The following is a 25,376-nucleotide window of genomic DNA, read 5'->3' on the forward strand; positions in this document are numbered from 1 at the left end:
TTTTTACAAATGTTTTTTCTTTTTGCTTTAAGTATATTTATAACTTAAAGTTGTTAAACCATGTGTTCACTACCACGGTGTGATATAAAAGTTAGTTTAACAATGATTTATACAATAACAAAATAAATACAATATATTTATACAATAATGAATAACAATGAAAACACTTATTGATAACAAAGTTTTATTAAACTTGTCTATATAACTCTATAAATTTGTTGTTAAAATACATCTAAAACTTTTAGTATCCATCACATAAATTGTGTAAGATAATAAGCTTTTAAACTATAAACAAACAAAATTATATAAACTAGTCTAACTTTTTTATTTATAACTTATAATGTATTCAAACTAAAGTAAAACTCGTATATTAAGTTTAAAACAGAGCAAAAAAAAAGATTTATGTCAATTTGTTTTAGCAAAAAGAATTAATGTAGTACTTAAATTATTTTTGATGATATTCTGTATTCGTTAGTTTTATTCAAAATGAAAACAAGCTGTATCAAAAGTTTTAAATATATTTATATAACAAAAAAAAAAGTATAAACTATGATAATTTTCTCACCAAAAATGACTTAAACGGCATTTTATACAACATTAATATGGCAGCCGAAAAAATTTTTTTGTTGAAGAACAGAGCTTATGCTGACTTTTTGACAGTTAAAAATGAACTTAGTAAGGATAAGGTAATTAGTATAAAAACTACTACAATTTATTTCAATTAATTAAGAAAATTTACCATTTTATTGTTAGTTTGTCACTACAAAATTTAGATGCATGAAAATTTGGCGGAAACTTTCCTTATAAATATTATAAAAACAAATTAACTCTGAAAATAATTCTTTGAATTTTGTGAAAAATTTCAAATTTGTTTCAAAGTTAAATACTTTGTAAACATTCAAACTAATCTCCAATATTTTTTTAAGTTGTATAAAATAGATTTGATAATGTATCCAATATCAGCAAAATGAGTTTTAATGTTTACCTGAAGAACAAAGCTAAAATACTGATTGCTTTGTTATGTCTATAAGTATATATATTTTATTTAATTTATAAAAACACTTAAATATACTTTGCATAGTTTAAGTATAATTTTTATGCTTAAGAAAGTTTGGTCAAAAAAACAGCTTATATATAATATATTTTTTGTTAAAATTTCTGTCTTATATTGCAAAATTGTAGAAAAATCAAAAGATTACAAATACCATATAAACGTATAATGTAATGTATGTTGTTAATAAAATAAGATTTTATTTAATGCTTAATTTCGAACGGTTTTCATTTTATTTACTAAAATGCTAAATCAAAGTTATAAACTTGTTGTTTTAAAATAACCAGTATTTGTAAGATTAGCTGAGTTTTTAGTTATATATAACAATATGAAAAATGAATTTAAAGTTTAATGAGATTTAAAAAAGTATGTATACTTCGAGTAGGTAGTAACTAAATAAAAGTCAACTTGAAAAAATTGATTAGACTTCTTAAAACTTATCATTTCAAAAAATTAGAAACATTTTACAGTTTAAAAGTCTAATAACTAAAGCTTGTAAATTTTATTAAATCACTTTTCATAGTTTATTCAGTAAACTGAAAACAATCTTACACCTATTAGAAGTTAAAAATATTGTTAAAAAGTAATTGATATATTAGATCTGTTTATAGAAGAGCGGTCGTGTAAAAGCTTTTATTCATTTAAGAAATTCAAATAATTACGGATGATAAATTATATGCAAACTAATTTATTTTAGTAAGTTATGGAGCACTTAGTATAAATAAAATATATAAAAACAGTTTTTCTTACAATAATTACAGATTAACTTACATTAGGAGCTTATTATAAGACAATAAAAAAGAATACATAAAATACGAAACTTACTTTAAAAATCAAGTTAAAAACATAAAAAACAATAAAAGTGCTTATGTAAAATGAACTATAAATGTGTTTATCTATTTAATAAAAAATTTTATAAGTAAGCATAAAATACTGTTCACATTTTTAGTTGTTTAAAGATTGAGGTTTAATATGGCGTATTTAACTAAATTACTTTTGTTTAATTTACAACCAGCTTAGAAGTCTATTGTTTCAATTTATAAAAGTTTATTTTCGTTCTTAGTTTGTTCTTTGTTATTGATATTTATTTAAATTTATGCAATATGTATTTTGAAATCATGTTTTTTTATTGCGTCTGTAAAACATTAACGACATAATAGTTAAGTAATTATAACAGGAGATATAATTGCACTTGATAACTGTTTCAATTATGTGGAAAGTTTTGAACTAATTTCATTATTCATCTAAGCGTTTAATAGAAAGCTCGCAAGATCAAGTGTTAAACTGATGCAACTGAAGATAATGAGAAAATAAAGAGCAGATAATAAATTCCTGATGTAATGTTGAATCAAGTTAAAAACATTTCTACATAAACCAGCCACATAGAGTGGTGGGGGCATTGTAGCCACAGCCTGCTGAAGTATACCAGTTATTCAAAAATAGACATTTATATTGTTTGATTGTTTTGTGTAAAGTTTTTTTTTAACAATATTTTTATTAATAATATTTTAAAATTTTAGTTTTAAGCAGTTAATTCTTATTTTTATTTAAACATTCGCAAAGCATAGTTACTACTAAATTTAATTCTTGTTAAAAAGTTTGACCAAATTTAAGTATTTTCTAAATTTGATGTTCTTTAATACAACATGTTTATTCATTGACATGCATAGTTTTATACAGAGTAGCTCTAGGTATTATTATATGTTAACTTTTAGTATATATAAGTTTACATTTAACTATGATTTTTATTTTGGTTGTATATTACATTTAACAAAACTGATTAAATACGTTTTATAGAAACTTGTATGTTTATAAATCTATGTTATTATCTTAATTTTTTCCTTGGGGCAAAGTTGAATATTATTCTTTTTTAATAGTCTACAATAAGTTTATAAATTTGTACCTGTATCTTATTTGGCTGACTTAACTCAAATATAATTTAGTCTTGGTCAACCAGTTTTAATGGGTAATTTATTTCAATGGTCGAATTTGCAGGAGCTTACGAAATCGCACAAAGACACTATTGCACGAGCAGACAATTTCACACGGAGACATTTTTGCAATTTTTTTTTTTATAGTTTTTGTATTTATTTTTATTCATTTTTTACTATCATTGTTACCACTAACCCTTATCCTTGGTCAGTAGCTTATTTTTAACTAATGATTTTATGTTATATAACAATTTTTGTTAGTTTTTAATTTTAATGTTACTATGACTGTTACCCCTAACCTTTACCCTCGGTCAGTAATTTCTTAAATCTTTTTATCTTTTAGTTTTTTTATATATACTTTTTTTCCGTTTTTTTACTCTCGTGCAAAAATCACTCTCAGGAAAAATATTACTTATACAAAATTAACCCTTAGTGCAAAAATATCTTCGTGCAATTTTGTTCTCTCGTACAATTTTATCTTTGTGCAAAAGTATTTTCGTACATTTTTGTGCTCTCGTGCAATTTTGACCGTTGCTAGTTTTGATAAATTTGAACTTGTATCTCCTTATAATTATAAACTATGGAACTGATACTTTTTTCAGCATAATAAAGTACTTGAACTTGTTAGCAAACCTTTAACTCATGTCTGCAACCAATTCTGAGAAAAGTCATCAAACTGATACGGTTGACATATCGGTCAGTGTAGAAATTGATGAGACTAATATTAATTCAGTTGAAAAATCTTTTTTTCATAAATAATTTCTGATGTGTAGCTTTATATGGTAGATAACAAAATACAAGTTAAATTTAATTAATATTAGGCATAAAGCAAGATAGTTGTTAAACTTCTAAAATCAAAGTTTTTGGAAATTTTTTTAAGAACTTTTAAACTATTACTTATTTACAGTTTTTGCAAACTTCAAATCAGTCTAATTAAAATCAGTTTAACTTAAAGTTTAAGTTTCACTTATGCTTGATTAATAATCTATAAACTAGTTGCTTGTTTTTAATAGAACACAATAAGCTTTGTATAGAAACAGTACAATATAATAGCATGCTTATAAATAAAGAGAGTTTATGTTACAATTTTACTTATCTAGATGCAATTCAATTGTTTACGGTGATAAACGAAGTGTACAACTGTTTATATTACACATCTTGTATTAGTACACATAACTGCTAAGTTTTATAAAAACATATTAATATGTTAAGTTGCTTTTGTATAACTTACATTAAAGCTTATTAACTAAGAATTAGCAATTTTTAGTTTAAAAGCTTAAAATAGATACAATAGAAGTTGAATTGTTCAAAAAAGCTTTGTACTTTTAAACAGGTGATCAACTAAACTTACCTCTTTTATAATAAAAGCTATAGAAATTATTTTTTAGGTTTTAAAAGATGAATTTTTCATAGTTGTGTTTGGATTTTGTTTTTGAAAATAATAAAGTTTTTAAATTAAGCTGTTCAGCTTTTCACAATTAGTAAAATAAATTATATAAAAATATTAATACTAGTATGTATATTAAATTCATAATATTTTTTATTAATTTAATCTTTTGTAAATAACCTCATGTTCTTTTACATACAAATTGCTATATTGTTTTATTTCAGTTTCTTTTAGTGCTTTCCAATGTCAATTTTTATTTGTTATCAACTATATATATGTGTTTATTTTATGTTTTTATTAAGTTTTGTAATCATTTCTACAAAGCTTTTTTTATAAATATTTTTTTTAATTCCATACCTACTTTGTTCAACCTTATAAAAACTACTTAAATAAGCTTTGTTATTTGCACCAAAGATTTAAATTACGCTTTGGAATTTAAAACTACTTTGTTTTGCATTTTTTATGTACTGGTATATTTATTTTTTTAAAAAAAGCACAATATTTTCCAAAAAAAAATTTATAAATTAATTTTTATTTTTATTAAAATAATTCCAAAAAAAAATTAAAAAAAAACTTATAATTTAATAAATTTAGATTAAGCAAAACTAATTGTTTTTTTTTAAACTTTAAGTAGCTAAGAGAAGTAGAAAAGTGAACGTGTTTAAGTAGATTTGAGTTTTCTTTTTCTTGTTACTAGTTCGAAACAGTTACTAAGCGATATATTAATTTTGTAACTAATTGTTGAAATTTTTAGTACTTGAACTTAGGCTTAGTATCAAATTTTGTCTTGGCTGCAAGCTTTCTTTAATACAGGATATTTTAGTTTCATGTTTTTTTTTTTAATTTCATGTTTTATGCATTTTAGGACCCAAAGTTTAACTTCTAATTTTAGTAGTTAATAAAAACTAGGTTTTAACACTAACTTAATATAAACTATTGCTTTATATTTCTCAGTAACAATATGTTAGTTTTTAAAACTTTTGATAATGATTGTGGTTTAAACTGTGCTAAGATGTAGTAGGATTTATAATTCAAATACTTTTTCTTCTTTTATAATTCTAGTTTATATAAAATATAATTAGAAATTTAATAAAAAATTACAGAAGGTAGCTTGTGTTTAAGCTTAAATGTTGTAAAAAGTTAAAACTTGAGATTTATAAAAAAAAATACTTAATTAAATTAGTATACTATAAGTTTTTTTTAATCTCGCTTTTTAAATTGTTATCTAAAACAGGCTACCTAAAACTTCATGTAAATAGTAATGCTCTAAAAACATATTTGTCTTTGAACTTAATTTTTTAGTAGTTTGTTTTCTCCTTAACGTATTCTTGAACAACACGCTTAATTGATAGTCTTTAAAAGGACTATAAATCTGTAGCTCAAAGTTTTATCTTTATTGATTTGTTTTAATATTATTTATTGTTGGTCACCTACTTTTATTAGCATTAACTTTTAAGCTACTGAAAAACATAAACTATACTATCAAGTAATTTTTTCAGCATATACAAAATACTTAAACTTGTTAGTAAAGCTCAAAACCATGTCTTCAGCCAGTCCCCAAACTGATACAGTTAACAGATTGGCAAATGCTGAAACTGTTGAGACCGCTTCAGTTGAAAAATCAATTTTACAAGATAATGAGGATTCACTTGGTTCGGTTTTTACTGATGCAGACGAAATCGCTCTACAACCTGATGAAAAGACTCAAAGTAAAAAGGTGCATTTGGCTCAGCAGAATAATAACAAAAAATTAAACAAAAATGCTATCAGTTCTGCAGACTCAACTTCAAAAAATCAAGCATCAAAGCTCTCTACTCCAAGAAAAACTGACAAAACCGAAGCTGTCAGTGGAGAGAGCAATGACACGCCGGTAGATCCGTTCACTACTCCAAAGATGGCTCGAACCACTAAATCATCAACAAGAAAATCAGCCATCAGAACCCAAAAGTATGATAGGAATTCTCTTGACGACGTAAAAAAGAGGCTTAACTTTGATGAAGCAAGTGAAGAAAATGATGATGAAATCAATAAAGATCAACAAGCTGATGCAACCAAAACTCCTAAAAAGCTTCAGGTTACTCCACCTTTCAAACAACCTTCTGGTAGGAAAAGAAAGCTTGAGAGAAAGTCGCTTGAGGGTGTTGATGACGTAATTAAAAATATGAAGTATGACGATGATAAGGAGTAGAAAAATTACTGTTTTGTACAAGCAGGACTAATTGTTGAAGGTTAACTGATTGTAAATAAAGTTTTAATAGTTTATAAGCTCAGATTATATTTTATATATTTTTAAAAACATCATTTCTTAAATAATTTCAGATATTTTAAATAATGAACTATTAAACCTTCAACAGTTTTTGCACTTCCATTAGTGTTCTTTAAATTTCCAACATATGGTACAGCTAAAAATAAATAATTAGCTTTTTTAACGTGTTTTATTAGTACAGTTTATTCTAGGTAAACAAATTCTAAATATTATGTTGTTTTATAAACTTTACTCTATACTTTTAATTTTTTAGAGAACTTCAAAGCATATTACAGTAAAGAAATAAAATTAGCTTATTACAAATTTTTTTTTTTTTATAACTGATTTAAATTGTAAATTGCTATTAATTTTTAGTTTAAACTAGACAAAAGTATAATTTATTCTTTCGAGAATTTATTTTACAAACTAAGCTTCTGTCAAAGACCTCGGCAGTGCTTAAATAAATCAAAAAAGATATGTGACAGTCATGGAAAATAACATTTAAACAATAAATTAAAATAAAAACAAATTTTTGCTCAAAGTTAAACTTAAGTTAAGTTTTAAAATCAATATAACAACAATAATATTAATAAAATCTGTATGTAGCTTTCATTTTTCTTCTACTTAATTTTCAAAGTAAATATTGCTTAAGCAAAAACGTAGTTAATAAAGTGAGCTAAAAGTTGAGGTGCATTTTAACGTAGCTTATTTTAATTATGACGTAACTATTGAAAATTTTAACATTCTTGTGCTTGTAATAAATGTCAAAATTTGAAATCCCGCCCAAAAGCTTTATACAAAAAATTAAGTTAAAACAAATTTCACCTAAAAACAAAACAAGTTGAATTAAAATTAAAGAATGAATTTGAGGCAAATTTTAAATTTTTTAGTTAAGATTCAAAATCAAAGAACAAAATAAACAAAAATAAAAATATTTGTATGTAGCTGTATAAAATCATATTAAACAAAAATAAATTATGTAATTTCATAGATTATGTACAAATTCTGAACATACTTAAGTTTAAGAGTGTTAGATTAAATAAGTTTGAGGAAGTAAACTTCTTTATAATAAACTAGTAAAATTTATTGCAATTTAACTTTATTTAGAAATTTACATTTTATAATAGTTATTAGAAAAGTATTAGCAAATCGCAAGCAATTCATCTGATTTGTATAAATTATTACAATTGAATTCCAACATCTACAAAACCGAACTATTTGTTATATCTTTGTAGCATTTTTCCTTTTTGAGTATCTGAATTATGAATGCTTGTTATTTATATTCTGTAGTATTTTTCTAAGTTTTCTTCAACCGTAATGATCAAAGTTGCGAAGCTACCTGAACTAACTTTAGTGATAATGTATTATGAACTCAAAATAATTTATTTTTAAACAAAATAGTTAAACAATAAAGCATTTAATTTAAAGGATGAAATAGTTATACAACTGAATTATTTCCAAAGGCTCTTGGATTTAAATTTATTTTTTATACTCTATTTGTGTACTCTTAAAGCTAGTGACTAAACATTGAAGTTATTGAGAACCTCTAATTAGTTATAACGATTTAGGTGCTATGCTGATTAAAACAATATATTTATGAACAACTTTCTTTCTTTTTTACCTTAGTTGTACTAGTTTGATAAAGATTAATATTTAGTGAACTTTACAATTTTTGCTATGAGAATATGAATTTTAAAGATCTCAAAATGTTTGTAGGCTATTTTATGTGTAAGGCTTAAAATTTTTTACACATAAGAAGGTGTTTAGTAACTCAACCATGAACTGTTTTCAACATTTCTTTACACAGTTTTTTTTATAATTTATTTGACTAGTTTTTATGTATTATATTAATTTTTTCTTTAAGCTAACACACAATTAGTGTAAATCTACATGTAACATAACCTTGTACTTACTACCTTCATAACATTTATAATACATTATAATACTATGATTTAGCTTGCTGATGTTCAAAAAAAATTATAACAGTGATAGGCAATACTTTGCGGGTAGGGAAACTATTAGAAGAAATCTTTCGCATATTGGATTGTTAAAAAAAGCTACAGGTCACTTAATTTTGTATATTTTAACACAAAACTTGTAGAAACTCATTAAAAGCAAGTTTGTAACGGATAAACAGTAAAATAAGTGCCAGTGTGTAATAAAAATTAAACGTTAAGTACATGTCTAAGTGTTTCCATCATCTAAAGCTCAAAATTAATAAAAGCACACGAGATACTTTAACGATAAAAAAACTTTGGCACATGAAAAGTTTTTGTAAAAGTCATACGTCGCCCAACCGGAATTTATAATCTAACTTTAGTAAAGATGTTTAAAACAAATAGGCTTAGCAATAAAACTAGAAACTGCTGTTTTATCCAAGTTTACACTAATATACTAGTTAATTGGTATGTATAAAATTAGTAGGCTAAATAAATTTGCGGATAAAACTAAAATAATTGTGCTGACTAGGTAAAAATAAAAGCGGTTAAACAATTTAAAGCGTTTAATGCAAAAATAAAATGTTAAATTGAGTTGTAAACTTTTATAATTGAGTTCTCTTAATATTTGATCTTAAAATTTAACACTATTTTTTACTAAAACTATAATTACTTTTTGGATTTCTATTGTATATCTAACCACATCATTCTAAAAAACATCTCTTGAAAGTTCGTTCAATATTTCAGTTTAAGTTTTGTTTTTAGTTTTAATACTAAACTAAGTTACATATATTTTAATTATTTTATTTAATTAACATCAAATGGTTCAATTATCTTTACATTACTGATAAAAACATATAGCAGTTTAATTACTAATGACATTAAAAAAAGTATCCAATAATTAACATATACACTAAATATAGTTTAATAAAAGTGTTTTAATACATACTAATATTGATATTTACATCTAAAATTGTACATCTAAACACAATATAAACTTGTTATTTGCTTTTATTAATTTACACTTTAACATTTTATCCTAGCTTAAGCTTGTTTTTAAAAATGTTCTTAGCCGCTTTAGTAAAACATTTTGTACTTTTATGATTTGTTCAACAATCATTAACATAAATCAGTTTATGTAAAAGAAATCAAAGTAAGTAGTTGGCTTCATTTTAAATAGTATTTGAAAAATTTATTAAACATTTTAAATCGTTTCAAAACTAGAAAATAAATCAAAACTTATATTATGTACTTTTGTCTTTAGATATAAGAAGAGTGTACTGTATAGTTTTAGTGTTAACCGAATCATATGAAAATAAAGCTTTTTTTACATTGTTATAAAAGAATATTGATTATAGCTAACATTTGGTAAACTATTGTGTTGCATACTTGACTTTGACTCTCGTTTTAAAAACTTAATTAGCGCAAAACAACCACAGTTGATTTAGTTTTCAGTTATCAACAGTGCTAGTTTAAACTTATCAATTTTTATGTTTGCTTTAAACGTTTTAAGTAGTGTTTATAAGTTATTTAATCTTCTAAAGCTACTAACATAACCAATTTATATCGCAAGAAAAAGCCATATTAAGATAATATGGTATAAATATGAACTAACCAAAGTACATAATAAGAGAACATATTTTGATATTACCAAAAGACTTTTTCTGGCAGGATTGTATAATATAAACCAAAATGTACAAGTTCATAATTTAAAAAAATGTAGAGATGGTATAATGCACTGTATATAAATTAATTCAATTTATTTTATTTATTCAAACATATGCTTTAATGTTTGATACGTCAAACATTAAATTAAGTTATCTTTTAATTTATGACGAAAACTTGTTATTTTTATTAATGACTCGATAACCAAAACGTTTTTCTTACTCAAAATCCAAGCTTTTGAAAATTTTTGGTCGTAAAAAAAAAATATAAGACTTTTGATATAATGTCAACTAATTCTTTAAAAAAATTGAAAGTTTAATTTCTAACACAGTCAAGAGAAAATACATTAAGTTTATTATTACTTAAAACAACTTTGTGGTAAAAAAGAATGTTACAAAGTTAAAATTTTAAAATTAACATACAAACATTAGCTAAAAATATAAGTTGATGTCAAAGTTAAAAGCTATAACAAAACTCATACATACACATATTTTATCAAATATTAGATATTACTTTAACAAAACAAAAACTTGTTTGAAACTTATAGTATACCTTAAACTTATAGTATACCTTTATTGTAAGATGTGTTCTGTTTTACATCAGTCTAAAATACCCCAAGAATGCATTCAAGTCAGTGTAGAAAGAAAAACTACTTTTTATTCATTTTTTTATAGAAAGTTTTTACTTTTTTGAAATTGATACTTAACTAATAACTTAAGATGTAAATAGTTCTTGTTCCTATTGTATTTTAGACAGCATTTCTTAAGTGTTCTAGCAACGCTATTAATATGTTCGGTACTTCAGAAATTTTTAACTTGTTTAATTTCAACAATTTAATAATGCTTTGCTCAACATAAAAAGATATATTCCAAACTATAGCTTTTATAAAGTTCTTTGCGTTTTTACTTGATAAGGAAAAAGCACAATTTAGTTTTCTTTTCTAGATTTATTATTATTTTTTAATTTTCAGTTTAAGTTACATTAGAAAAAGACTTTTAATTCTCCTAATAATTCAATATTACCTATAAGATAATTGGAAAACTACTAACGTTTGGTTATAGAATTCATTTAAATATTAACTTGTTCTAAACAACTGAAAATTATTTATTTTCAAAAAATATACAAAAACACACTATGCTAAATAAATAACCTATAATGTTGGTATAAAAAAAATAATAAATTACAACTTTTCTAATACACATTATTTTTTAAATCTTCTAGGGCTATGACACCATTTAGCACTGAGAACGCATACTGTTCTCATTCATCAACTTTTCCCCGGTTTATAAATTTTAAGCTGGTTTATATCAGCTCCAAATTAAAGCTTCAAAACTCAAGTTGCATTTTCTGTTCCTTAAGAAATTTCTTATATTGTTTTTATTTGATAAAACACTTCTTTTTTTAAACAACCGCTCCGTCATTACAAACTTCAAAAGAATTAAATTTTTAAAAAATATTGTTGAAAAAAGTTGTGTACACAAATTGCGCTATAAATTTGCAAAAAATATTCTTGGATTAATACTCAGCAAAATCAGTTCACTTTTTTTTAAATGAAAACCTAATCTAGTATACAAATGATAAATTTTTTATATAGTATTGCACTTGTATTGTTTAATTTCAAACTTTATATAGTTTAAATAAGACCAGCACGAATCTGTTTGAATATATAAATTATGCCAGTTATCTCCAATCCTATATAAAGATAATAAGGGAAGGCTTTAAATGTTCAACTTACACTTCAAGCTTGTATATATTTTGCCCTGATTATTTTTATGTTAAAAAGTTATGTACTTAATTTTAGTAAGTTTCAAAAATATTTTTTTTTTTTTTTCAAAATATATTGAAGTTTTTTTGTAAAATATAGAAAAAAACTATATATATTTATTCTTTTTGACTGTAGAAAGGTTTTTTTTGTTGTAAGTCTTTTCAATTTTTAAAAAACTTTGGGACTCATAGAAACTAGCTAAATTAAAATTATACAGTTATAACTGTTTAGTAATTAACAGGATTCAAAATTGTCTTTATAATCAGTTTACAAACAAAACTATCAAACATTAACTGTTGAAACCAGGTCTTAAAGGTAAAAACTAATTATACTTTAATATTAGTACTTTTTAAGCAATATTTAATTCAAGACTTCTAAAAATAAAAAAACTACTATCGAGATTTAATACAAGGTGATTAAAACAAACTTATAGATCTAAGACATATCTTTTAATTTTAAGTTTGTTTAAAAGTAAAATTTAACTTAGCATTCAGCTTTTATGTACTAACTAAAATTTAAAAAATAAAAATAATGAACACTATAAAATAAAATAACAAGATACTTTTAACTTAGTTTTAATTTAGTTGTTTCTAATAAAAGTACAGAGTAGAGAACTTTTAGTTTATATAAAAAGTAAAACTTTTTTATTGAGATTTTTATTTACCAAAAAATTAAAATTTGTATATTTTGTGATGTTGTTGAACTAAATAATATAGTATAGTATTATATATATAATAAAAAAAAGTGGCAGCATTTAATATTTATTTAGCATGAAAATAAACAAATCACAACTAGTAAATAATCACAAAGTTGAGGAAACTCCTATACATATTTACATGGAAAAAAGTATTCTCAATTATCTACTAATCAAAATACTTAATTAGCTGTGTTTGAAAATATGAAGCCGTTATTCTTTATAAATCAGAACTGATGAAAAAAAAGGAAGCATTAAATAAAACAGTAAATAAATTTAATTGTTTTTTAAATTATACTATTATTAGTTCATTTCTTGTAAAGCTGCTAAATTTTAAATACGCATTTAATTAAGCACAAGAAAACAAAAATCCAAAACAAAAGTTAGTTGGGGTAGTTTAAAAAAATTAAAATAAATTACTTTGTGATAAAAAAAGGTAACTCAACATTAAACTATAAAAGTTGAACTAACTGTAATATAAGAAACAATAGAATTTATTTTAAATTTATTGTTATTACAACAGTATCCCAGATTACTTTTGTATTCAAAAGCAAGATATTTAATATAACAAACTTATTAGGCTCTGTTTGCTACATTTGGAACTGTACATTAAATGAGTTTAAATAACATTTAATGATAATATGAGAAAAATTTCAACATTTTCGATAATAGCAAAAAGCAGCTGAAGAAATAGTAAGGTTTTAAGTATTACGAATTTAAAACAAATTAAAGAAGCTAGTAACTTATTTCTTAGTTAGTTTTTAAATCATGCTTATTTATAAGCGAAAAACTATTAATTTAAAAAATATTATTTTCCTGTACTATTAAAAACTCACTATATTTCACAATAGAATGAATCTAAATTAATACTTATATCAAGTAGTTATTGAAACTAAATTTTTTTAATTTGTTTTGCATAATCATTTGCCTTGAAGCTCAAAAGAAGGACAAAAAAAAACAAAAATACAAATAAAATTAAGCAAATTAAAAAAAACTAAAAATAAACGAAGTTTCACAATTATTTATTAATAAAATAATAAAAAATAATGTTATAAGAAAATAAGATCGATTCATCCTAAGAAAACAATAAGGCTTGCAAATATTATATAAGTTACACAAAGGACTTCAAAATTTTCACCTTACAAATTCAAATATTTTTATGTATGTTTATAAATGTTAAAAAACAGCACTTTATCAAACCTAACTTAATGCATAGTCATAAGAGCAGTTATAAATAAATTTACTAATTAATCTTTACTCAACTTAAGTACTAATAACTTAATTTTCATTACAAAAGAACTCAATATAATATTTTTCAATAATATTAGTAATTTATTACTGTATATACTATATAAATCAAAATAATTTGCCTAAGAAGTACCGCACAATTTTTTTTTTAATTTATAACATGTAAGGGACTATAAATTAAATCTTATAATTATCTTTTTCTAAATATATTTTTCAATGAAAAAATTCTTTTAAGACTTGCTATCACTTAAAGTACACTAAAGTCAGTTTAAGCCCCAACATTGTATATAAAAAAAAATTAGAATATTAACAAAATAAAATGTGAATCTAGCACATTCGAAAGATAAAAGATACCTAGTATTTGTACGATGAATAATACGATAGATACTTTTTTAAAAACTAATACTAGTCAAACAGAAGGAAAATGCCATCGAAAACGTAAAGAAAACAACTTTAAAAAATAACTGCACACAAATTTATACTTCTAGACAATCACAAGTTAAACATTCAGGAACTATTTCATCATATTTCTACCAAGTTCTCTCTTCATACTGCTTTGAAGAATTTTCTTTTTTCTGTTTATAATTATTTATCTGGTGATAATTGTAAGGATGATGTCTGTTGTTGTGTTGATGTTGTTTTGCCGCCTGTGAATAATTTACAATAATAGTATATAGAAATAATAAAAGTATAATAATTGATATCTTAATTATTTTCAAGTAATACTTGAAACAGTTTATTGTTGTACTGATAATTTATATTGTTGCGCAGAGTGGAAAATTGTATAACAACCAAATAATCAATAAAGATTATTAAGAAACAGTGTGAGTCAAAATTTATTTTGTTTCGGGCATTTTTCTATGGTTTAAAAAGGAGATTCCTGTGTTGTAGCGTCAAAAAGTAAATATAACGCGTATTTGAAAAAGGTAAAAATGAACGTCAAAATTTTGACTTAATGGCACGCGTGAGTCATAAGTTTATTTTAGTTTTTTTCAGATTATTTTTAAAACTTTATTTTGATTGACAGGTTAAAATATAACGAAAAATTAAGTCATAACAGCTGCTTGTGAACACATACGATTAAAATACTAATCTAATATAAATATATTATAATTTTTTATTACTCTTATTATAGGTCAGATAAAAAACGAATAAACTTTAACTTTATAACAAAAAAATAGTCAATTAAATTATTTTTAGGTAATTTCTTTTTTTATATTTTTTAAAAAGAATGTTTTAAACTTTGGAAGAAAATAAACAAGTGCTATTACTGTTAAAAGAACTAAAACTCGGTGTGTACAACTAAATTCATATATATGTTTTTAATTACCAACTTTCTCCTGCATTTTTTGGTGATTTTGGTCCATTAATTGCCTGTCGCTAAAAGAAACAAAACATAAAACATTATTAAACAGTTAATTTTTTTTCTGGTGATTTTGTGACAGAGATTTGAATTTGTTAATAAATATCTTCATTAATTTAATTTATTATTGATACAAACAACAAAATACCGCTTCTTCGTAGAATTTTTTTTCAAGTTTCTCACGCTTCTGCAAGTAGAAACAAGTCAATATTAAACTACTAAATGTTTTCGATTATTTTGTGAAAGATATTTGAAGTTGAAACAAAACAATCAATATTAAACTACTGAGTGTTTCCGATTATTTTGTGGCAGATATTTGAAGTTGAAACAAACTATTTATTACAATAAAACATATAATCAGATATGGTTTTGGTGATTTCACTGGAGATTCTCAAGTTTTTAATGAAACATTTTTTTTATTACTATCAAACAAATACATTTGCTTCTGATGATTTTGTTGCTGTTATAAGATATAAAACATATTAAAACATTTAATTACCTTTTGTAAACGCTTGGTAAACTCGAAGTTGTTCTCCTTCAAATTTTCCAAACATTTCAGCGAATCAGAAGGTAGAGGGTCTTTCCAGAAAAAATCGTGGTTCAACGCGTTGTCGGCATCTATCCTCTGTTGAGTTTTGTAAAAGTTATTTATTTTATCAATTTTATATATTATACAGTATTCAGTGAAATTTTTTAAATGCGAGAAACATGTTTTTGTAAAAATCAGTAATAAAACAAGTTCACTTAATTAATATACTAAGCAATAAAGATACCTATTAAACAAAAAACAAGAATCTATTTGAATTTCGTTTAACAAAGTTAAGCAAGAGCTTGATTTTTATATTAATATATTCAAAGTAAAATTATAAGTAATTTTTTTTATACATATATAGTTTGTTAACCTTTTTAGGATCTAAACTTAACAAATTGTCGATCAAATCAAATCCGTCCCTATCTCTTATTTTATACATCAGTCTATCTTTCAATACCCTTTTCCTGTTTAAAGTAAATAAATATTATTAGAAAATAAAGAAAACTATGTGTGAGAAAAACTGATTACGTCACACTAGTAAAGAAAGTACCAGGTTTATTTTCTACAAATAAGTGTAACTAGATAAAAACATATGAGTTGGTATTTATAAGACATTTTGTTTTATTTCAAAGTTGGAACATAGCTTTGTGTACTTAATAAGCAAATTAGAGCAAAGTATTTTTTTTGAAAAAAGACCCTGAAGAAGGTTTCATGCACAAATCACTTAAACACATTCTAATTATTGCCTGTTTTGTTTAGTATATAAAGGTGCAAATATCTATTGAAAGCAAAAAAAATACTAGCAAAAACTTATTTTGTAACATTTATTAAGACCTTTTTAGTCGTCTTTTCTTGTTTAAGCTAAGTAAAAATACATGCATCTATCTGCTCACAGCTCTTGTTAAAAGTAAAAAACATTTATGGTTTTTTTTCATTGAGACTCATCATTTTAATTAATCAAATTTCTCAACAACAAAACTTCTCAACAAAATTTACCTACTAATAGTTGTTAAAATGTTGTAATAAAATAAACAACTAATTTTATAATTTAAAAGCTTATGAATATATATAGAACTATTTGTGACAATAAAAACGTTTGATAAGCTTTCTCAAAATAATTTTCTCAGTTTCTCAAAACAACATTGTTTATTCGAGGGAGTTAATTTTTTTTCAATGAATACGTAAAAAAAAAGTTTTCTTTGCTTTTGATATAAATAAAAGTAAACAATATTTTGAAAGTTATGAGCATTCGGTACATTAATTTGTAAGTAATTGGTAAGCTAAAGTTGAGCTTTAAACAATTATATTTAAGTACTAATGCTCTCTACTAAGTTCAAAGATACTTATTAGTATTTATAATCATTTGTATTTAACTGTAGTTTTAGTTTAGTGTGATGCAGTTAGAATGTATCTTTGTGTTTTTTAGTTCATTTTTTAGTTAGATAAGTTTTGTTTCGCTTGTTGTACTAATCTTCTATAATTTATTATTCCCTATAACCCTTAAGAACCTCTATATTGAGATAAAGTATTATATGACCTGTTATGTTGTTTTTTATTATCTACAATTTTATCTTAATGATGTTGCAATCTTTCAACTCCAAACAATAAAAAAATTTAAAACAACCTACTTTTCTATTTCTAAAAATATAGTCTGGAGATTGATGTAGCTCTTCAGAAAAAAGAATACGTTTTTATCATTAAAAAAGATAACCTGTTATTTAGTTTTTTATCATTCACAATATAATGTTGATAATATTGTGATTTTTCAACACCAAATAAATCTACTTATTTTTTATATATAACCTGTTATGTTGTTTTTTATCATTCACAATATAATGTTGGTAATGTTGTAATTTATCAACTCCAGGCCAAACATCTGGGGTAATTGATCCGCACAACTTTGTTATCAAATCAAGTTGGTTTTTTTCCACATTTCCCTGAGGAAGTAATAATTATATTTAGTAGTAATTAAAATAGTAAATAGATATATAAACATATAACTGTTATAGATTTAGTATTTAGTGTAACCTCAAATTAGTAATTTAGGTTACTATTAATTATAAATTTTGTCAAATTGGCAGGGTTTCCATTTGTATTAAAATATTTTATCCAGAATATATGAAGTTTTGCGGTGTTTTAAAAAGTATACGTTTCGATAGTTTTAGTTTAAAGTTAAGTTTAAGGTAAAAAACTATGTAAAATAGTAAAACGACATTAAAAAGATACCATAAAGCTTCTTTAGATGTGTTATTTAATAAAAAGACTTGGGATGACAAAAATTATTTATCTTTATGACAAAATTTTTGTGTCAAATCGAAATTTCACTGCTTAACATGTAAAAGTTGTTAAAAATTCCAGGTTTTTAAGTGAATTTTGTTCACAATTCAAGTTCTTTTTAACCTCTTAAGTTCCAGGTTTTTCCAGGAATCCAGGTTTTTTTGCAACCCTGATATTATTTTCAATGTAACTAGAAAAAACTATACAAACACTTTTAATTTTTAACAATCTAATTAAAATTAAAATAATAATAAACTAACCAAACCTGCATTAAGGCATAAAAAAACACTAATTACTTTTTACCTATAAAATTGACTAAATACAAACCTGCATCAAAGGCACTCTGGTCCACAATTCACTCATAATACATCCGGCACCCCAAAGATCAATTGGTGGCCCGTAGTTTCTTTCGCCTTTTATAATTAAGGTAAACAATATAAGATGAACAGTGTAATAATAAAAACAGTAATTTTTATTACTTCTAAACTATTTATGTTCATTGCTATATTATAATTACAATTAATATAATTTCTAGACAAAAAACAAGTAATTTTTTTAACTTTCAAACAGTAATTAAGATGTATCAAAAATACTAACGATTTTTAAAGAAAGTATATAATTACTCACCAAGTAAGAGTCAAGGTATATATGACATAATCACAAACAACATAACTTTGTTAAATAAAAGCATTTTACCTAACTTAATCAAACATCAGATATAAAATATAAATGCAAAACAACAATTGTCTTCATATTCAAACTAATAAAAATTCTCACCAAGTAATAATTCAGGGGGTCTGTACCACAAAGTTACCACTCTGTTTGTATATTTGTTCGATTCTCCTTCCTTGCGAACTGTGAACGCTCTGAAATAAAAATTATTTATATGCATTGCAAATTTTCTTGTTTACTTTACTTATTTTGTTTTTTTTTTAATTGTGTATTGTGCTGTTATAAGTAATAATAATATTAATAAATATAATACATAAATGTCTAAATGGTAATGCTAGCTCTTTTAAACTAAAGATTGTGAAAATTAAATTTTAGAACACTACATCATTTCAGAAAAAAAAAATCGATTGATAAATCATAATCAGTGTGTAAGTTTAATTTGCAAATTTTGCTAAATAGTCGTATATACAACACTTACTTAATATTAACAACTTAAGTTTTGCTGGTTATATGTGTTAGTTTTAGTGAAAAATATTTGTTTTAGTTTTTTTATGTGCACTACATAGGTGTTAGTAAATTTATATTATTATTTTTTATATCAGAAGAAATGAACTAGTAACAGTTTTATACATTATAGGGACTGAGATTGGAGTAAAACTATTAAACAAACTAAATTTAAATATCTTGGTTAATAACTGAAGCACAAAATTGAACTAAACTGATTATAAAACGTTTTTTTTTTAAGTCTAAATAACTACTTAAAGGTAAATCCATAGCTGTATTTATTTTTATCTCTGTTTATATTAAATATTATATTCACTTTAAAATTTTCACAAAAGGCCATAGACATGAAAAATATAACTTTTTTTTTTGTCAATTTGTACTGGTTTTTCTTAATTAAAACTACTACAAAAAGATTTCAAGTCATCTGCTCGAAATTTATTACTTTTGTGGATATTTTAGTTACTTTTACAAACGATAAAAATCTAAAACAAAACAACCTGATAAATTTTCTTTGTTTACAGAATTTATCAACTCATTACTTATTAATCATTATAACTTTTGTAAAACAAAAATAACAAATATGTATTTTTTGTAATTATTGACAATGTTATTACTTTTTGCTTTTTCGATAAGCAGCCGGTGTTAAAGGTTTTTTGAACATTTTCGTGTTTTCTTTTTCACAAATTTTGAAAATCTGGCATAAAAAGTTTAAAAAATAAGAAATACTTTTGTGTTTATTTAAATTATATATTAAAAATATTTGAGTGTTATAAATATAAGTAGAAATTTTTATTAAGTTGCTCTTAGATTTATATAATTTGTTTCCGGTTATATTTTTCTTTAGTTTTTATATAGTATAAAAATTGTAAAATAAATGTTTAAGTATTGGATTAGGTTTTGAAATGCTTTCGTATGTTATTTTCTAAAGTTAATGAAACATGTTTTAGTTTAGGCTTAAATACTTTATTTAACAACTAGCTATTAACAATTTTCAGGTAAAATATAACATGAATATTTAGTAAACTGTTTTTGAGTAAAATAACTAATCTGAGTCAGATAAGTGTTTTTAGAAATTTTTAAAGTGTACTAAGAACAAAATTCGAAAAAAATTAAAGTTCAAAAATGTCAAGACTTACAAGAATAACAGAAAATAAAAATTGAAACTAGCTAATTAGAATAATAGTATTAACTAGTAACAAATTTAGGAAACACAACCAAAATTACCAGAGCTTTGCAAAAAACTTCGATCAAGCTTGAACTTTAAATCAAAAATTTATACTAGCCTTAGTTAGCGAGTTTATATGGGTAATTGATTAACTAAATAAAATTTTAATATTATATATTGTAATATTATAAATAATTATTTAGCCGGTCTAACTAGGTCACTGATTTAATTTTGACGCTTACAACTTAAGTTAATTCTAACTTTTATTTTTTTTCATAACTATATATCTTTTAAAAGAATGTGTAGAGACATTAACAGCCTAAAATTTTAATGGACTTCTCTGTGGTATTTTAACAAAATCGACTAGTAATAACCTAGCAAGGCCGAAAACAGAAAGTTTGAGCGTTCCGTCTTTTGTAGTTGCCATAAATTAATTTTTATATTATTTTTTTCTTACCTAGCTAAACCAAAATCAGCAAGTTTTAGTGTTCCATCTTTTGTAATGAGAACGTTGGCTGCTTTCATATCTCGATGTATCACTTTATTGCGGTGCATGTAGAATAATCCATCAAATAGTTGGTACATTATCTGTTTAAATAACAAAAACTTTATAAATGTTTATATCATTCTTTTACCTATAGTTGTTATAATGCAAGTAAAAAATTCCTTCTAGTAATTAGTACATTATTTGTTTATGTAAATTAATTAAGAACTTTGTCTGTATTTAACATTATACAAATTATTTATCAACAAGCATTTAGAATAGAATAATCCTTCTAATAGTTTGTACATTACTTGTTTATTTATAAAATAAGGGTTAAATTTATGATTATTGTACATTTATCTATTAACAATAGAATACTATTATTTTATTTTATTAATCTATTATTTTAGAATACTTAGAATAAGAACTTTGTTACATTATTCATTTTACATATACAAATATTTGATAGTGAATATTATAATTTATTATTATAATACTTTTCTAGAGTTCCTTATTAAACTAGTTAGTTACAACTAAAGTTTTGTAGTGCCAGTAATAAGTGTGTCTACACAAGATATTCAACTAAAATTGATGTGAATTCCTAAATTATTAGCAAACTTGAAACAATTTTAAAAATAAAGTTTTAAACTACTTTATTCGACACAAATTTATTTGTAGTCAGTGAAAACATGTATATATATAACTAGACATGTAAACAAATATTTTTGGCAAATTCCTTCTAGGATTTCTATATTTCACGTCTTTGGGTCTATTTTTAGTTTAAGGCGAAAAACTATGTTAAATGTATATCTTTAATGCTAAACTACATTATATGGATATCTTAAAGCTTCTTTAAATGTGTTTTTAATAAATAATTCTGATTTTAACTTTTTTAAATCTTTACTATCGATTATATGTGTCAAATTGAAGTTTAATTACTTAAAACTTAAAAGTTGCTTATAATTCCAACTTTTTCCAGGTTTTAGTGAATTTTGTTCGAATTTCTAGGTTAGTAGTTTAAAATATTTTAATTTTATGTTTTTCTAGGTTTTTTGAGCAAAAACTAACAAACCCAGGTTTTTCTAGCTTTCCATGTTTTTATTTTGCACTATTTAATATTTATTGTGGTTTGTACTACACACAATTATATTAACACTACACTAAATTTCATAAAATCGTTACTTTTCAGGTTTTACAAAAATATTTTTAACAAATTTCGCAGAATCCAACATTTTTTATATAACTGACATAGGTTAGCTGTCTAACTTGCACAAGCATATAAAATTGCACAAAATTTACAAATGTTAACAATTTATTGATAGTCAACAAAAATACATAAACATACTTGTTTAGGGTTGTAGTTTTAGATCTGACAACTTCAATCAAATCCACCACATTCTTATGATGGAGAGCTTGCAAGATTTTCCTCTCCCTCAGAGCAGTAATTGGAAACTGTTGTGTAAAAAGTCATTAAAATATGATTTCTGTATTGATTTATATAAAAATCATAACAAGTTGCTCATTCTTAGAGAAAGATTGACAATTGCATGACTTTGATCTTTCTCAGAGCAGTGATTTGGAACTGATAAACAAAAAAAAGTATATAAAATTGTATTTTCTGATATTTAAAACTTTAAGGTTTACTTATTTTTAAAAAGAAATACACTCTTGCAAGATTTAGATCGCTCTCAGCGGAATTATGGGAACTGTAAATTTGAAAAAAATAAAAGTAAAGTACTAATCTTAGTTGTGTAAATACTAGTTTAAAATCATCACAACATTTATTTACTTTCCATTATTAATAGTTAAATATTAAAATAACCTAATTTAAAATAAAAGAATAATGTATTCATATCAAGTAACAAAAATTATAAAGTTTAAAAATGTTATGGTTAATTATAACTATTAAACGTTTTTAAACAGGGTCGTTAAATGTTTTTTAGAATTTTCTCTAGGGTTTTCTGAGCTTCTTCCAGGTTTTTAAAAGTACTTGTTTATGGTTCTGGTTTTAGTTTAAAGTTAGGTAAAATTCTGTGTTAAGCAGTATATCAAAATTTTAAAGACACTGTAAAGCTACTTCAAATGTGTTTCGAACAAAAAAAAATTATGATGACAAAAATTTATTATCTACATGATAGATTTTTCGTGTCAAATCAAAATTTTACTAATTAATATGTAAAAATTGTTTAACTTTTTAGGTTTTATAGAAATTTAGTTTAAAATACTAGGTTTTTAAGTGACTTTTGTTTAAAATTTCAGCTTTTTTAGTGATTTTGTTGAAAATCCCAGCTTTTTTTTTCGAAATTTTTCAAATTCCAGGTTTTAAGAGGTGTCTTAGCCTAAATTGTTAAATTCAAGGTTTATCCAGGATTCCAAATTTTTTTGGCACCCCGGTTATAATTAAACTAAAACATTTCAACGCGGTTATAGAAACTGATAATTTGATAAATTTATAAAATAATGCTTACATACTTTACATAGCATTTTAACAAAAAGAAAATAAACTAAAACAGAAAAGTTTTGACTCACTAACAGCTTTTGTAACTTAATATTATTTTTTTATAGAATAAAATTAACATCTTTATTTTAATACAGGTGTATTTTTTAATAGAGTTGAATAATCTAAAGTTAGAACACTGACAGCTAAATTATTATATTTTTTTGCTACTTTTAAAGGTTATTTAAATCTAAACTCAAAATTAAAGTTTTCATTTTTTATAAGTAGAACAACATTATAAAACAAATAAAAAATACTTTAATAATTACGACAATACTAATCCTTACTATTTGTAAAAATAATTTTTGTTACCGAAAGTTTAAAGAAAATTTAATTAGTTAAAAACTAAAAACATTAAGCTTCCTAACCATAACTTGTTATTTTTTAACCTTTACTACTTTTTTTAAATTAAATTTTTACTAAACAAATTATTTTCTATTATAATACCACCCCTTTTTTTGTCCATTATATTTTATTTTCAAACTGAAACACTTATAAAAACTAAAAAAAGTTGATATAAAAATATTACAACAATACTAACTAAAATATAACAACTGTAAATATAGAGCAACATAAATTAAAAAACTAGTTATAAAACTATTAAATATAGTCAACATATTTTAAACACAAACCCCTTCTTTTTCATTTTCCAAGACAACTTTTTTCAACGCTACAACGTTTTTAGTTGCTTTGTCCCTTGCTTTGAACACTACTCTGTTTATTTAAAATAACAAACGTAATTTTTGTTAAGTATATTGTTAGTATTTGTTAATAAATACTTTCTTTGCCTTGAACTTTTCTAATTCTCTCTGTATATATATATATATATATGTACAGGGTTGCCAAAGATTTTTTACAGTAAAATATTCCAGATTTATTAAAGAACAATTTTTTTAGTTTATTGTCAGTATATAATTATATTTAAGGTAAAAAAAAATTTTTGCAAAGAAGCTACGAAGTTACTTTAAACGTGTTGAAAAACAATTGTGATATTTTTGTTTCATAATAGAATTTTGTACATAAAGAAATGTCTACACTTTACATTTAAAAATTATCTAAAGTTTCTTGTTTTTCCAGACTATTTTCAAAGTTTCTTAAGTCCAAGTTTCTTATGAAAGTTGTTAAGTTGGTTTGAACAATTTGTCAAAATATATATACTCTGCTCTCATTGAAATGATCATAAATTAGCATAAAATTATGATGTCACTTTAAAAATGCAAATAAGAAAATCAATTGCAAATTCTAGTAAGATATACAACCAGTGTAAAGAAACGCCTGAAATTTGAAAAAAAACTTTAACTAACCCAAAAGTGCCTTGTCCGATCTTCTCAATTTTTTCATAACTCTCCGCTGGTCTACATCTAAGCATTTTGTTTGTTTACTTTACAATGATAGCTGTAGATAATTAACAAGTTATTAGGTTTGTCAGTTTTTATTAAATTTGTTTTCTCGAATAACTGATATTTAATTGTTTAATGAGGTCTGTATGTAAGTATAAAAATTTTAGATAATGGAACTTAAAAGTGTGTAAACTAATTATGCACTTAGCTAGTTATTGTGATTACTAAACTCAAAGAAAACATTTTATGAAGCCTTTCACTTTTATTTTTGTATTAAAACAAAATATAGTTGATATAATAATAATATATGCCTATAAGCTCCTAAAACGCCTAAAACCTCCAGGGGTACATTACAATTTATAAATATAACTACGGTCATTATTTTAAAATTTAGATGCTGTAGGACAATTTAAAAAATTTTATAATGTACTTTTGATATATGGTAAAGCGCAACAAAGATAACATATTATCACTAGAAAGCTTAAATGTTTTAGTCAAAAATATCTAAATATAGTTTATATAAAAAATATTAAATAATTATACTATTATTCAAATATATTTACATTACATTATTATAAATTAAAATAGTACATAACATACAGTAGTTATTATTTAAGTA

The 25,376-nt window shown here is 23.5% G+C and overlaps 1 protein-coding gene across 1 annotated transcript; it reads right to left on the reverse strand.

Annotated features, from left to right (window-relative positions):
* Positions 1-14,453: 14,453 nt before the first annotated feature.
* Positions 14,454-24,786, reverse strand: LOC145829103 (cyclin-dependent kinase 9-like). Its single transcript, XM_082936834.1, has 10 exons — positions 24,722-24,786; positions 24,050-24,131; positions 22,187-22,372; positions 20,894-21,042; positions 18,873-18,961; positions 18,423-18,508; positions 17,622-17,755; positions 16,189-16,282; positions 15,786-15,911; positions 14,454-14,570 (listed from the first exon to the last, which is right to left on the reverse strand). Exons 1-10 carry the CDS (start codon positions 24,784-24,786, stop codon positions 14,454-14,456), a joined length of 1,128 nt encoding a protein of 375 aa, XP_082792960.1.
* Between the last annotated feature and the right edge of the window lie 590 nt (positions 24,787-25,376).

Source organism: Thalia democratica, chromosome 2 (genome assembly GCF_965202585.1).
Source record: "Thalia democratica chromosome 2, ktThaDemo2.hap1.1, whole genome shotgun sequence".
NCBI classification, from domain to species: Eukaryota; Metazoa; Chordata; class Thaliacea; order Salpida; family Salpidae; genus Thalia; species Thalia democratica.